Source organism: Bombina bombina, chromosome 1, assembly GCF_027579735.1.
Source record: "Bombina bombina isolate aBomBom1 chromosome 1, aBomBom1.pri, whole genome shotgun sequence".
Lineage (NCBI taxonomy): Eukaryota > Metazoa > Chordata > Amphibia > Anura > Bombinatoridae > Bombina > Bombina bombina.
In genome coordinates, this window is record NC_069499.1 from 1075618681 (window position 1) to 1075634315 (window position 15635).

Consider the following 15635-nt stretch of genomic DNA (forward strand, 5'->3'; position numbering starts at 1 on the left):
GCATTTAAAAGTCAGTAGTTAAGAGTTTTATGGGCTAACACTGTAGCATAAAACTCTTAACAAAAGTGCTAAAAAGTACACCAACACCCATAAACTACCTATTAACCCCTAAACTGAGGCCCCCCACATCGCAAACACTAAAATACATTTTTTAACCCATAATCTGCCGAACCGGACATTGCCGCCACTATAATAAATATATTAACCCCTAAACCGCCGCACTCCCGCATCGCAAACACTAGTTAAATATTATTAATCCCTAACATCGCCGACACCTACCTACATTTATCAACCCCTAATCTGCCGCCCCCCCCAACGTCGCCGCCACTATATTAAAGTTATTAACCCCTAAATCTAAGTCTAACCCTAACACCCCCCCTAACTTAAATATAATTTAAATAAATCTAAATAAAATAACTTTCATTAACTACATTATTCCTATTTAAAACTAAATACTTACCTATAAAATAAACCCTAAGCTAGCTACAATATAACTAATAGTTACATTGTAGCTAGCTTAAGAAGCCGGGTGAAGTGGTCCTCCAAACGGGCAGAAGTCTTCATCCAAGCCGGCCAGAAGTCTTCATCCAGGCAGAAGTCTTCATCCAGGCGGCATCTTCACCCATCCGGCACGGAGCGGGTCCATCTTCAAGACATCTGACATGGAGCATCCTCTTCGTTCATCCGACGACTGAATGAAGGTTCCTTTAAATGACGTCATCCAAGATGGTGTCCCTTCAATTCCGATTGGCTGATAGAATTCTATCAGCCAATCGGAATTAAGGTAGAAAAAATCCTATTGGCTGATGCAATCAGCCAATAGGATTGAACTTCAATCCTATTGGCTGATTGGAACAGCCAATAGAATGCGACCTGAAGTTCAATCCTATTGGCTGATTGCATCAGACCAATAGGATTTTTTCTACCTTAATTCCGATTGGCTGATAGAATTCTATCAGCCAATCGGAATTGAAGGGACTCCCTCTTGGATGACGTCATTTAAAGGAATCTTAATTCAGTCGTCGGATGAAGAACAAAGAGGATGCTCCGCGTCGGATGTCTTGAAGATGGACCTGCTCCACGCCGGATGGATGAAGATAGAAGATGCCGACTGGATGAAGACTTCTGTCCATCTGGAGGACCTCTTCTGGCTGGCTTGGATGAAGACTTCTGCCCGTCTGGAGGACCACTTTCGCCCGGCTTCGTTGAGGACTTCGGCCCGGTTGGGTGAAGACTTCTCAAGGTAGGGTGATCTTCAAGGGGTTAGTGTTAGGTTTTGTAATGTTGGGGGGGTATTGTACTTTTTTTACAGGTAAAAGAGCTGATCACTTTGCGGCAATGCCCCGCAAAAGGCCCTTATAAGGGCTATTTGTAATTAAGTATAGGGTAGGGCTTTTTATTATTTTTTTTTTATTTATTTTATTTTATTAGGGGGATTAGATTAGGTGTAATTAGTTTAAAAAACTTGTAATTATTTTATTATTTTCTGTAATTTAGTGGTTTTTTTTTCTTATTTTAGATAATTGTATTTAATTGTAGTTAATTTAGGGAATTAATTTAATTATAGTGTAGTGTTAGATGTAATTGTAACTTCGGTAAGGTAAATTTCTTTATTTTAACTAGGTAGCTATTAAATAGTTAATAACTATTCTACCTAGTTAAAATAAATACAAACTTGCCTGTAAAATAAAATAAACCCTAAGCTAGATACAATGTAACTATTAGTTATATTGTAGCTAGCTTAGGGTTTATTTTATAGTAGACTTGTGCAGCTTCGAAAAATTAGATTCGGACCGATTCGAAGTTCAGATCGATTCGAATTCGGAAGAAATCAAATGAATTTGTTTCGGATTCATTCGGATTCTTTCGGATTTGTGGAAAGTTCGGTTCGAATAGATTCGGAATTTCAGTCAGTGTTAAGTGGGATGTGCTGTGTATTACACTAGTATACTGTACAATACTAGTGTAATACACGGCCATCCGAATCTACTGAATAAATTCAAATCGATTCGGTAGATTCGGCACTACCACAATTCTGAAATTCTAATCGATCCGAATCTCCGAATTCGACAAATTCATACGAATTTCGATTCGGACCGAATCGAATCGCACATGTCTATTTTATAGGTAAGTATTTAGTTTTAAATAGGAATAATTTAGTTAATTGTAGTAATTTTATTTAGATGTATTTAAATTATATTTAAGTTAGGGGGGTGTTGGGGTTAGACTTAGATTTAGGGGTTAATAACTTTAATATAGTGGCGGGGACTTTGGGGGTGGCAGATTAGGGGTTAATAAGTGTAGGTAGGTTGCAGCAACATTGGGGGAGGCAGATTAGGGGTTAATAAATATAATGTAGGTGTTGGCGATGTTGGGGTCAGCAGATTAGAGGTTAATACATATAATGTAGGTGGCGGCGGTGTCCGGAGCGGAAGATTAGGGGTTAATAATATAATGCAGGTGTCGGCGATGTTGGGGGCGGCAGATTAGGGGTTAATAAGTGTAAGATTAGGGGTGTTTAGACTCGGGGCTCATGTTAGGGTGTGTAGACATAAATTTTATTTCCCCATAGGAATCAATGGGGCTTTACGCTGCTTTTTTTGCAGGTGTTAGGTTTTTTTTCAGCTGGCTCTCCCCCATTGATTCCTGTGGGGAAATCGTGCACGAGCACGTTTTGCCAGGTCACCGCTACCATAAGCAGCGCTGGTATTGAGGTGAGATCTGGAGCAAAATTTTGTTCTCCGCTCACTTTTCTGTGGCTAACGTAAAAACCCGTAATACCAGCGTTGTCTGTAGGTGAGCAGTGAGGGAAAACTGCTCGTTAGCACCGCACACCATTACCGACAAAACTCGCAATATAGCAGAATATTTTCAACATATTGCTATAATGATGTAACTTTTCAACTCTAATTTACACTGATATCAACAACCATGTATCAATGATTTTGCAATATAAAGAAGTATGATTTTTCTGTTTTGCATGTACAGTTTTGCAAATAATAACTGTAAGCTTATATCATTATCTAGTGCCCGCTAGAACCCCTGCACCCATTTTAACAGAGGACAAGGATAATGCAGCCAATTGCTCAAGCCAATAAGTATATCCAGATGATGACTAGGTCAGCTCTATTTATTTTTTTCATACTTTGCAAAACTGTAACATGCCCAAAGAACACCATTTACTTTTTATATACGATATGCAAGTGGAAGTGAATCTCTGATGTTAACACAATTTTTGCAATATATTTTAAATCAAAATATACATATTAAGTAAAAAACATCTTTACAAACAAAAAGAAAAGAGTGATCGTAATACATATTTATCTTCATATATATAATTGAATCAGAATACTGTGATTTCTATTTCTCCATCCACTACTAATGTATCTTGCAGTTCACAGCAGATCTTATCAGTCCTTCCAAAGACTTGACGTCCTTTTTGACCTGAAATATAATCACAATATTACAAAGGCTTCTAGACTTCTCACCTCAAAGATCTTGAATTTACAAGACTAAATAGTTTGCTAAGAGACTTGTTTCCCAAATATACGCAAAAATGATATATCCTCTAATTGTATATATGTTTATTTCAGGCTCAGCCTTTATTCACAGCTTATAGTCTAACACAAATTCTGGACTGGCTGACTGAGCTGTAATGACACACAAATACCTTTAATCGCAAATACTAATGTAATGCTCCTTGTCAATGGTGGATCACAATCTGCTTGAATTGTACTCAATACCTTTTATGTAGGAATCTTTAGGTGAGTATATACCTTTAATTGTGTAATTGTATCATTTACCTCTTTAAACCTACTATGAATAAGTAGGGAGATGAGAGGTTAATGAATTTAGTTTGATGATCGTAACTGTTTAAATAATTAGCAACAGAAAGGAAGAAGCCAACAAAGTAACATTTATTCAGTGTAATGTTAAACCAGGTTAACAGGAGGACCGCATCCAGAGTCTGTAAATATTTGGTGTTAAGATGATATACAGCTGGTAGCTGAGAGAACAACCTCCTGCTAATGATTCTAAGCACTCCGGACACAGGGAGAGAGGTAGTGCAGCTGCTGACAGGCACTGAGTGGAAACGCTCCAGACACAGGGAGAGAGGTAATGCAGCAGCTGATAGGTACTGAGTGGAAATGCTCCAGACACAGGGAGAGAGGTAATGCAGCAGCTGATAGGTACTGAGTGGAAATGCTCCAGACACAGGGAGAGAGGTAATGCAGCAGCTGACAGGCACTGAGTGGAAATGCTCCAGACACAGGGAGAGAGGTAATGCAGCAGCTGACAGGTACTGAGTGGAAATGCTCCAGACACAGGGAGAGAGGTAATGCAGCAGCTGACAGGCACTGAGTGGAAACACTCCAGACACAGGGAGAGAGGTAATGCAGCAGCTGACAGGCACTGAGTGGAAATGCTCCAGACACAGGGAGAGAGGTAATGCAGCAGCTGACAGGCACTGAGTGGAAATGCTCCAGACACAGGGAGAGAGGTAATGCAGCAGCTGACAGGCACTGAGTGGAAACGCTCCAGACTCAGGGAGAGAGGTAATGCAGCAGTAAAGATCTCCCTTAGCAGAGTAATTCAATCCAGATTCAGAAGTAGATGATACAAAAAGAGAGTTTGAGGATTCCTTGTGTGAGAAACAGCAAACAGCTCAGGATTCTGACTAATGGTAATCCAAAATACTAAGCACCTGTGGTTAGGTGCAGCACAAACTTAAAGGGGAAGTGGGAGGAGTTTGAGGAGGGAGGTAACAATAGGTGAGATGGAAGGAACAAGAATAGAGAGATCCTGACATGACCCCCTCCCCAAGGAAGCTGATCCACAGCTTACGGACCAGGCCGGTCAGGATTCCTGAGGTGAAACAAAGGTTCCCAAGTGTCATCATTATATGAAAATCCTTTCCACCTAATTAAGTACTGTACCCGCCCGTTACAGATTCTGGAGTCCACAATAAAATCAACCTCATATTCTTCTGAATCAACTAATGTGGACTTGGGTGGTAGTACTGGATGAAGGTCTCTTGGGGCAATGTAAGGCTTGAGCAAAGAGACGTGGAACGTGGGATGTACCTTAATTGATAGTGGTAGCTGTAAGGTAACTGCATTAGGGTCTACTATCTTCTTGATAGGAAAAGGTCCAATAAATAATCCTCCTAACTTTTTGCTGGGAATTTGGAGTCTCAAGTTTTTTGTGGATAACCACACCAGATCTCCTAAAGATTATTGTAGAGAGGGTCGTCTTCTGAGATCGTAGTATTTTTTTGAGACAGTTGGGAGACTTTGATGTTTTCTTTAAGATACCTAAAATTATCTAGTAGTGAGTTGGCTAAGTCGTTAGCTACTGGAGATTCAGTGTTCCCAATTGAGCAGGGTATGGATTTTGGGTGAAAACCATAGTTTGCCTGGAAGGGTGTTGTTTTAGTGGAGGAGTTTAATGAATCATTGAAGGCGAATTCTGCCATTGATATAAATTTTACCCAATCACCTTGTTGGTAAGAACAATAACATCTGAGGTATTGTTCTAGCCACTGATTTAATCGTTCTGCCTGTCCGTTGGTTTGAGGATGAAAAGAAGTTGTGAACCGATGATCTATTTGAAGATGTTCCGACAGAGCCTTCCAAAATCGGGAGGTAAATTGAGTGCCACGATCAGACATTACTGTAGCAGGGAAACCATGCAACTTAACAATGTTGTTTATGAATAAAGTAGCTGTTTCAGAGGAGGTAGGTAGTTTATGAAAGGGCAGGAAATGAGCCATTTTATTCATGTTACTGGATACAGGTAGGTCTACAATGAAGTCTAAAGATAGATGCTGCCAAAGATGATCAGGAATTGGTAGTGGTATTAACAGACCATAAGGAGGTCTCTTTTCTGACTTTGAGGTGAAACATATAGTACAAGTTTGGACGTATTGTTTTACACTTTTCCTCATAGTAGGCCACCAGAACTGTCTTGACCAGGATGACCAGATAGCGGTGAATCATGGTGTGATTTTAACACATGAGATCTTAAATCTTGAGGAACATAGAGTTTGTTGTTGTAGTAGAACAATCCATCTTCCTTTTTAACTAGTTGAGTTGTGGGTATAAATGTGTCAGTTGACAAAGACTGTTTCAATTCCTTTATGAAGGAGGATGTGAGTCCTATGAATTTTTCTGAGGGTATTATGCTTGTTGTAGTAAGTGGGTAACTTGGTTTGTTATCTTTTCTAGAAAGGGCATCAGCTTTACCGTTCTTACTTGAGGGACAATAGACAATGTGAAAATTGAAACGAGTAAAGAAAAGACTCCAGCGAACCTGGCGAGATGAAAGAGTTTTACTTGTTTGTAGAAATTCCAAATTCTTATGATCAGTTAAAATGATTGGCAGTTGTGTACCCTCTAAAAGGTGTCTCCAGTACTCCAAAGCCTTCTTAATTGCCAAGAGTTCCTTATCCCCAATAGCATAATTAACCTCTGCGGGACTTAGTACTTTGGAGAAAAATGCTACAGGGTGTAGTGGCTCTGACAATGAAATTATTTGAGAGAGTACAGCTCCAAGAGCATAATCAGACGAGTCAACTTCAAGGGTATACTGTAATGTGGAATCAGGAAATCTTAAAATTGGAGCTGTGGTGAATCTTGATTTGAGATATTCAAACGCTTTAGTAGCTTCAGAATTCCATCGGAAGACTTGAGTAGAACTGTTGAGTTTAGTTAAAGGTTTTGCAATCTTTGAAAAATCTTTGATAAACTTTCTATAGTAATTAAAAAATCCAAGAAATCTTTGGAGTTGTCTCCTAGTTGTAGGTTGTAACCAATTTTTTTACAGTCTCCACTTTATCATCTTGCATTACGGATACCACTAGGACTAATATGGTAGCCTAGGAAAGAAATCCTATCTGTGTTAAACTCACACTTCTCAGGTTTAGCATACAGGCTGTGTACCCTTAATCTTGATAAAACCCATCTCACATACATACATCTGAATACGTAATTTATGAAGTGCTGAAAGGTAGCTGGGGCATTGCACAACCCAAATGGCCTCATGAGGTACTCAAAAAGACCATACCTGGTTCTGAATGCAGTCAACCACTCATCCCCCTCTCTGATTCTTACCAGGTTGTATGCTCCTCTTAAGTCCAGTTTGGTGAAAATCTTAGCTTCATGAAGTCTTTCAATAAGCTCTGGAATCAATGGGAGTGGATAGCGTTTTTTTATGGTCTTTTTGTTTAATTCACGGTAGTCTATGATGGGACGTAGAGAGTTGTCTTTGTTTCTTTCATGTAATTAGCAAGAGTCCATGAGCTAGTGACGTATGGGATATACATTCCTACCAGGAGGGGCAAAGTTTCCCAAACCTCAAAATGCCTATAAATACACCCCTCACCACACCCGCAAATCAGTTTTACAAACTTTGCCTCCCGTGGAGGTGGTGAAGTAAGTTTGTGCTAGATTCTACGTTGATATGCGCTCCGCAGCAGGTTGGAGCCCGGTTTTCCTCTCAGCGTGCAGTGAATGTCAGAGGGATGTGAAGAGAGTATTGCCTATTTGAATTCAATGATCTCCTTCTACGGGGTCTATTTCATAGGTTCTCTGTTATCGGTCGTAGAGATTCATCTCTTACCTCCCTTTTCAGATCGACGATATACTCTTATATATACCATTACCTCTACTGATTCTTGTTTCAGTACTGGTTTGGCTTTCTACTACATGTAGATGAGTGTCCTGGGGTAAGTAAGTCTTATTTTTGTGACACTCTAAGCTATGGTTGGGCACTTTTATATAAAGTTCTAAATATTTGTGTTCAAACATTTATTTGCCTTGATTCAGGATGTTCAATATTCCTTATTTCAGACAGTCAGTTTCATTATTTGGGATAATGCATTTGAATAATCAATTTTTTTCTTACCTTAAAAATTTGACTTTTTTTTTTTCCCTGTGGGCTGTTAGGCTCGCGGGGGCTGAAAATGCTTCATTTTATTGCGTCATTCTTGGCGCAGACTTTTTTGGCGCAAAAAATTTTTCTAAGTTATTTCCGGCGTCGTACTTGTCACCGGAAGTTGCGTAATTTTTTACGTTTTTGCGCCAAAAGTGTCGGCGTTACCAGATGTGGCGTCATTTTTTGCGCTAAAAGCATTTAGGCGCCAAATAATGTGGGCGTCTTTTTTGGCGCTAAAAAATATGGGCGTCATTATTGTCTCCACATTACAGGGAGTGCAGAATTATTAGGCAAGTTGTATTTTTGAGGATTAATTTTATTATTGAACAACAACCATGTTCTCAATGAACCCAAAAAACTCATTAATATCAAAGCTGAATAGTTTTGGAAGTAGTTTTTAGTTTGTTTTTAGTTATAGCTATTTTAGGGGGATATCTGTGTGTGCAGGTGACTATTACTGTGCACAATTATTAGGCAACTTAACAAAAAACAAATATATACCCATTTCAATTATTTATTTTTTACCAGTGAAACCAATATAACATCTCAACATTCACAAATATACATTTCTGACATTCAAAAACAAAACAAAAACAAATCAGTGACCAATATAGCCACCTTTCTTTGCAAGGACACTCAAAAGCCTGCCATCCATGGATTCTGTCAGTGTTTTGATCTGTTCACCATCAACATTGCGTGCAGCAGCAACCACAGCCTCCCAGACACTGTTCAGAGAGGTGTACTGTTTTCCCTCCTTGTAAATCTCACATTTGATGATGGACCACAGGTTCTCAATGGGGTTCAGATCAGGTGAACAAGGAGGCCATGTCATTAGATTTTCTTCTTTTATACCCTTTCTTGCCAGCCACGCTGTGGAGTACTTGGACGCGTGTGATGGAGCATTGTCCTGCATGAAAATCATGTTTTTCTTGAAGGATGCAGACTTCTTCCTGTACCACTGCTTGAAGAAGGTGTCTTCCAGAAACTGGCAGTAGGACTGGGAGTTGAGCTTGACTCCATCCTCAACCCGAAAAGGTCCCACAAGCTCATCTTTGATGATACCAGCCCAAACCAGTACTCCACCTCCACCTTGCTGGTGTCTGAGTCGGACTGGAGCTCTCTGCCCTTTACCAATCCAGCCACGGGCCCATCCATCTGGCCCATCAAGACTCACTCTCATTTCATCAGTCCATAAAACCTTAGAAAAATCAGTGTTGAGATATTTCTTGGCCCAGTCTTGACGTTTCAGCTTGTGTGTCTTGTTCAGTGGTGGTCGTCTTTCAGCCTTTCTTACCTTGGCCATGTCTCTGAGTATTGCACACCTTGTGCTTTTGGGCACTCCAGTGATGTTGCAGCTCTGAAATATGGCCAAACTGGTGGCAAGTGGCATCTTGGCAGCTGCACGCTTGACTTTTCTCAGTTCATGGGCAGTTATTTTGCGCCTTGGTTTTTCCACACACTTCTTGCGACCCTGTTGACTATTTTGAATGAAACGCTTGATTGTTCGATGATCACGCTTCAGAAGCTTTGCAATTTTAAGAGTGCTGCATCCCTCTGCCAGATATCTCACTATTTTTGACTTTTCTGAGCCTGTCAAGTCCTTCTTTTGACCCATTTTGCCAAAGGAAAGGAAGTTGCCTAATAATTATGCACACCTGATATAGGGTGTTGATGTCATTAGACCACACCCCTTCTCATTACAGAGATGCACATCACCTAATATGCTTAATTGGTAGTAGGCTTTCGAGCCTATACAGCTTGGAGTAAGACATCATGCATAAAGAGGATGATGTGGTCAAAATACTCATTTGCCTAATAATTCTGCACTCCCTGTAAGTCTCATTGTTTATTTGCTTCTGGTTGCTAGAAGCTTGTTCACTGGCATTTTTTCCCATTCCTGAAACTGTCATTTAAGGATATATTAAAGATGTCTCAGATTGACCCTGAATCAGAAGATACTTCTGGAAAATCGCTGCCTGATGTTGGATCTACCAAAGTTAAGTGTATTTGCTGTAAACTTGTGGTATCTGTTCCTCCAGCTGTTGTTTGTAATGAATGTCATGTCAAACTTGTTAATGCAGATAATATTTCCTTTAGTAATGTTACATTACCTGTTGCTGTTCCATCAACATCTAATACTCAGAGTGTTCCTGTTAACATAAGAGATTTTGTTTCTAAATCCATTAAGAAGGCTATGTCTGTTATTCCTCCTTTTAAAACTTCTCATTTTTCAGATGAATTTTTAAATGAACATCATCATTCTGATTCTGATAATGATTCCTCTGGTTCAGAGGATTCTGTTTCAGAGGTTGATGCTGATAAATCTTCATATTTATTTAAAATGGAATTTATTCGTTCTTTACTTAAAGAAGTCTTAATTGCATTAGAAATAGAGGAATCTGGTCCTCTTGATACTAAATCTAAACGTTTAAATAAGGTTTTTAAATCTCCTGTAGTTATTCCAGAAGTTTTTCCTGTCCCTGATGCTATTTCTGAAGTAATTTCCAGGGAATGGAATAATTTGGGTAATTCATTTACTCCTTCTAAACGTTTTAAGCAATTATATCCTGTGCCATCTGACAGATTAGAGTTTTGGGACAAAATCCCTAAGGTTGATGGGGCTATCTCTACTCTTGCTAAACGTACTACTATTCCTACGGCAGATAGTACTTCCTTTAAGGATCCTTTAGATAGGAAAATTGAATCCTTTCTAAGAAAAGCTTACTTATGTTCAGGTAATCTTCTTAGACCTGCTATATCTTTAGCGGATGTTGCTGCAGCTTCAACTTTTTGGTTGGAAGCTTTAGCGCAACAAGTAACAGATCATAATTCTCATAGCATTGTTAATCTTCTTCAACATGTTAATAATTTTATTTGTGATGCCATCTTTGATATCATTAGGGTTGATGTCAGGTATATGTCTCTAGCTATTTTAGCTAGAAGAGCTTTATGGCTTAAAACTTGGAATGCTGATATGTCTTCTAAGTCAACTTTGCTTTCTTTCATGTAATTAACAAGAGTCCATGAGCTAGTGACGTATGGGATATACATTCCTACCAGGAGGGGCAAAGTTTCCCAAACCTTAAAATGCCTATAAATACACCCCTCACCACACCCACAAATCAGTTTTTACAAACTTTGCCTCCAAGGGAGGTGGTGAAGTAAGTTTGTGCTAGATTCTACGTTGATATGCGCTCCGCAGCAAGTTGGAGCCCGGTTTTCCTCTCAGCGTGCAGTGAATGTCAGAGGGATGTGAAGAGAGTATTGCCTATTGAATGCAGTGATCTCCTTCTACGGGGTCTATTTCATAAGGTTCTCTGTTATCGGTCGTAGAGATTCATCTCTTACCTCCCTTTTCAGATCGACGATATACTCTTATATTTACCATTACCTCTACTGATTCTCGTTTCAGTACTGGTTTGGCTTTCTACAAACATGTAGATGAGTGTCCTGGGGTAAGTAAGTCTTATTTTCTGTGACACTCTAAGCTATGGTTGGGCACTTTATTTATAAAGTTCTAAATATATGTATTCAAACATTTATTTGCCTTGACTCAGAATGTTCAACTTTCCTTATTTTCAGACAGTCAGTTTCATATTTGGGATTATGCATTGAATTATCATATTTTTCTTACCTCAAAAATTTGACTTTTTTCCCTGTGGGCTGTTAGGCTCGCGGGGGCTGAAAATGCTTCATTTTATTGCGTCATTCTTGGCGCGGACTTTTTTGGCGCAAAAATTCTTTTCCGTTTCCGGCGTCATACGTGTCGCCGGAAGTTGCGTCATTTTTTGACGTTATTTTGCGCCAAAAATGTCGGCGTTCCGGATGTGGCGTCATTTTTGGCGCCAAAAGCATTTAGGCGCCAAATAATGTGGGCGTCTTTTTTGGCGCTAAAAAATATGGGCGTCGCTTTTGTCTCCACATTATTTCAGTCTCATTTTTTATTTGCTTCTGGTTGCTAGAAGCTTGATATTTGGCATTCTTTCCCATTCCTGAAACTGTCTTATAAGGAATTTGATCTATTTTGCTTTATATGTTGTTTTTTCTCTTACATATTGCAAGATGTCTCACGTTGCATCTGAGCCAGAAGATACTACAGGAAAATCACTGCCTGCTGGATCTACCAAAGCTAAGTGTATCTGCTGTAATCTTTTGGTAGCTATTCCTCCAGCTGTTGTTTGTAATAATTGTCATGACAAACTTGTTAAAGCAGATAATATTTCCTTTAGTAATGTACCATTGCCTGTTGCAGTTCCCTCAACATCTAAGGTGCAGAATGTTCCTGATAACATAAGAGATTTTGTTTCTGAATCTATAAAGAAGGCTTTGTCTGTTATTTCTCCTTCTAGTAAACGTAAAAAGTCTTTTAAATCTTCTCTCTCTACAGATGAATTTTTAAATGAACACCATCATTCTGATTCTTTGGACTCTTCTGGTTCAGAGGATTCTATCTCAGAGATTGATGCTGATAAATCTTCATATTTATTTAAGATGGAATTTATTCACTCTTTACTTAAAGAAGTACTAATTGCTTTAGAAATAGAGGATTCTAGTCCTCTTGATACTAATTCTATACGTTTGGATAAGGTTTTTAAAGCTCCTGCGGTTATTCCAGAAGTTTTTCCTGTTCCTAATGCTATTTCTGCAGTAATTTCCAAAGAATGGGATAAATTGGGTAATTCATTTACTCCTTCTAAACGTTTTAAGCAATTATTTCCTGTTCCGCCTGACAGGTTAGAATTTTGGGACAAAATCCCTAAAGTCGATGGGGCTATTTCTACCCTTGCTAAACGTACTACCATTCCTACGTCAGATGGTACCTCGTTTAAGGATCCTTTAGATAGAAAAATTGAATCTTTTCTAAGAAAAGCTTATCTGTGTTCAGGTAATCTTCTTAGACCTGCTATATCATTGGCTGATGTTGCTGCAGCTTCAACTTTTTGGTTGGAAACTCTAGCGCAACAAGTAACAAATCGTGATTCTCATGATATTATTATTCTTCTCCAGCATGCTAATAATTTTATCTGTGATGCCATTTTTGATATTATTAGAGTTGATGTTAGGTTTATGTCTCTGGCTATCTTAGCCAGAAGAGCTTTATGGCTTAAGACTTGGAATGCTGATATGGCTTCTAAATCAACTCTACTTTCCATTTCTTTCCAGGGAAACAAATTATTTGGTTCTCAGTTGGATTCTATTATTTCAACTGTTACTGGTGGGAAAGGAACTTTTTTACCACAGGATAAAAAATCTAAAGGTAAAAACAGGGCTAACAATCGTTTTCGTTCCTTTCGTTTCAACAAAGAACAAAAGCCTGATCCTTCGTCCTCAGGAGCAGTTTCAGTTTGGAAACCATCTCCAGTCTGGAATAAATCCAAGCCTGCTAGAAAGGCAAAGCCTGCTTCTAAGTTCACATGAAGGTACGGCCCTCATTCCAGTTCAGCTGGTAGGGGGCAGGTTACGTTTTTTCAAAGAAGTTTGGATCAATTCTGTTCACAATCTTTGGATTCAGAACATTATTTCAGAAGGGTACAGAATTGGTTTCAAGATGAGACCTCCTGCAAAGAGATTTTTTCTTTCCCGTGTCCCAGTAAATCCAGTGAAAGCTCAAGCATTTCTGAATTGTGTTTCAGATCTAGAGTTGGCTGGAGTAATTATGCCAGTTCCAGTTCCGGAACAGGGGATGGGGTTTTATTCAAATCTCTTCATTGTACCAAAGAAGGAGAATTCCTTCAGACCAGTTCTGGATCTAAAATTATTGAATCGTTATGTAAGGATACCAACGTTCAAGATGGTAACTGTAAGGACTATATTGCCTTTTGTTCAGCAAGGGAATTATATGTCCACAATAGATTTACAGGATGCATATCTGCATATTCCGATTCATCCAGATCATTATCAGTTCCTGAGATTCTCTTTTCTAGACAAGCATTACCAATTTGTGGCTCTACCGTTTGGCCTTGCTACAGCTCCAAGAATTTTCACAAAGATTCTCGGTGCCCTTCTGTCTGTAATCAGAGAACAGGGTATTGTGGTATTTCCTTATTTGGACGATATCTTGGTACTTGCTCAGTCTTTACATTTAGCAGAGTCTCATACGAATCGACTTGTGTTGTTTCTTCAAGATCATGGTTGGAGGATCAATTTACCAAAAAGTTCTTTGATTCCTCAATCAAGGGTAACCTTTCTGGGTTTCCAGATAGATTCAGTGTCCATGACTCTGTCTTTAACAGACAAGAGACGTCTAAAATTGATTACAGCTTGTCGAAACCTTCAGTCTCAATCATTCCCTTCGGTAGCCTTATGCATGGAAATTCTAGGTCTTATGACTGCTGCATCGGACGCGATCCCCTTTGCTCGTTTTCACATGCGACCTCTTCAGCTCTGTATGCTGAACCAATGGTGCAGGGATTACACGAAGATATATCAATTAATATCTTTAAAACCGATTGTTCGACACTCTCTAACGTGGTGGACAGATCACCATCGTTTAATTCAGGGGGCTTCTTTTGTTCTTCCGACCTGGACTGTAATTTCAACAGATGCAAGTCTCACAGGTTGGGGAGCTGTGTGGGGATCTCTGACGGCACAAGGAGTTTGGGAATCTCAGGAGGTGAGATTACCGATCAATATTTTGGAACTCCGTGCAATTTTCAGAGCTCTTCAGTTTTGGCCTCTTCTGAAGAGAGAATCGTTCATTTGTTTTCAGACAGACAATGTCACAACTGTGGCATACATCAATCATCAAGGAGGGACTCACAGTCCTCTGGCTATGAAAGAAGTATCTCGAATTTTGGTTTGGGCGGAATCCAGCTCCTGTCTAATCTCTGCGGTTCATATCCCAGGTGTAGACAATTGGGAAGCGGATTATCTCAGTCGCCAAACGTTGCATCCGGGCGAATGGTCTCTTCACCCAGAGGTATTTCTTCAGATTGTTCAAATGTGGGGGCTCCCAGAGATAGATCTGATGGCCTCTCATCTAAACAAGAAACTTCCCAGGTATCTGTCCAGATTCCGGGATCCTCAGGCGGAGGCAGTGGATGCATTATCACTTCCTTGGAAGTATCATCCTGCCTATATCTTTCCGCCTCTAGTTCTTCTTCCAAGAGTAATCTCCAAGATTCTGAGGGAATGCTCGTTTGTTCTGCTAATAGCTCCGGCATGGCCTCACAGGTTTTGGTATGCGGATCTTGTCCGGATGGCATCTTGCCAACCATGGACTCTTCCGTTAAGACCAGACCTTCTGTCGCAAGGTCCTTTTTTCCATCCGGATCTGAAATCCTTAAATTTAAAGGTATGGAGATTGAACGCTTGATTCTTGGTCAAAGAGGTTTCTCTGACTCCGTGATTAATACTATGTTTCAGGCTCGTAAATCTGTATCTCGAGAGATATATTATAGAGTCTGGAAGACTTATATTTCTTGGTGTCTTTCTCATCATTTTTCTTGGCATTCTTTTAGAATACCGAGAATTTTACAGTTTCTTCAGGATGGTTTAGATAAGGGTTTGTCCGCAAGTTCTTTGAAAGGACAAATCTCCGCTCTTTCTGTTCTTTTTCACAGAAAGATTGCTATTCTTCCTGATATTCATTGTTTTGTACAAGCTTTGGTTCGTATAAAACCTGTCATTAAGTCAATTTCTCCTCCATGGAGTTTGAATTTGGTTCTGGGAGCTCTTCAAGCTCCTCCGTTTGAACCTAT

At 39.5% G+C, this 15635-nt stretch overlaps 1 protein-coding gene across 1 annotated transcript in view; it reads right to left on the reverse strand.

Moving 5' to 3' along the window:
• Window positions 1-1069: 1069 nt before the first annotated feature.
• The window catches only part of RIPOR3 (RIPOR family member 3), a 626178-nt gene continuing 611612 nt past the window's right edge, over window positions 1070-15635 (reverse strand). The window contains exon 22 of the mRNA XM_053692678.1: window positions 1070-3444. Coding sequence (XP_053548653.1) covers window positions 3344-3444 — 101 coding nt within the window. The 3' untranslated portion in view covers window positions 1070-3343. The remainder of the gene's footprint in view (window positions 3445-15635) is intronic.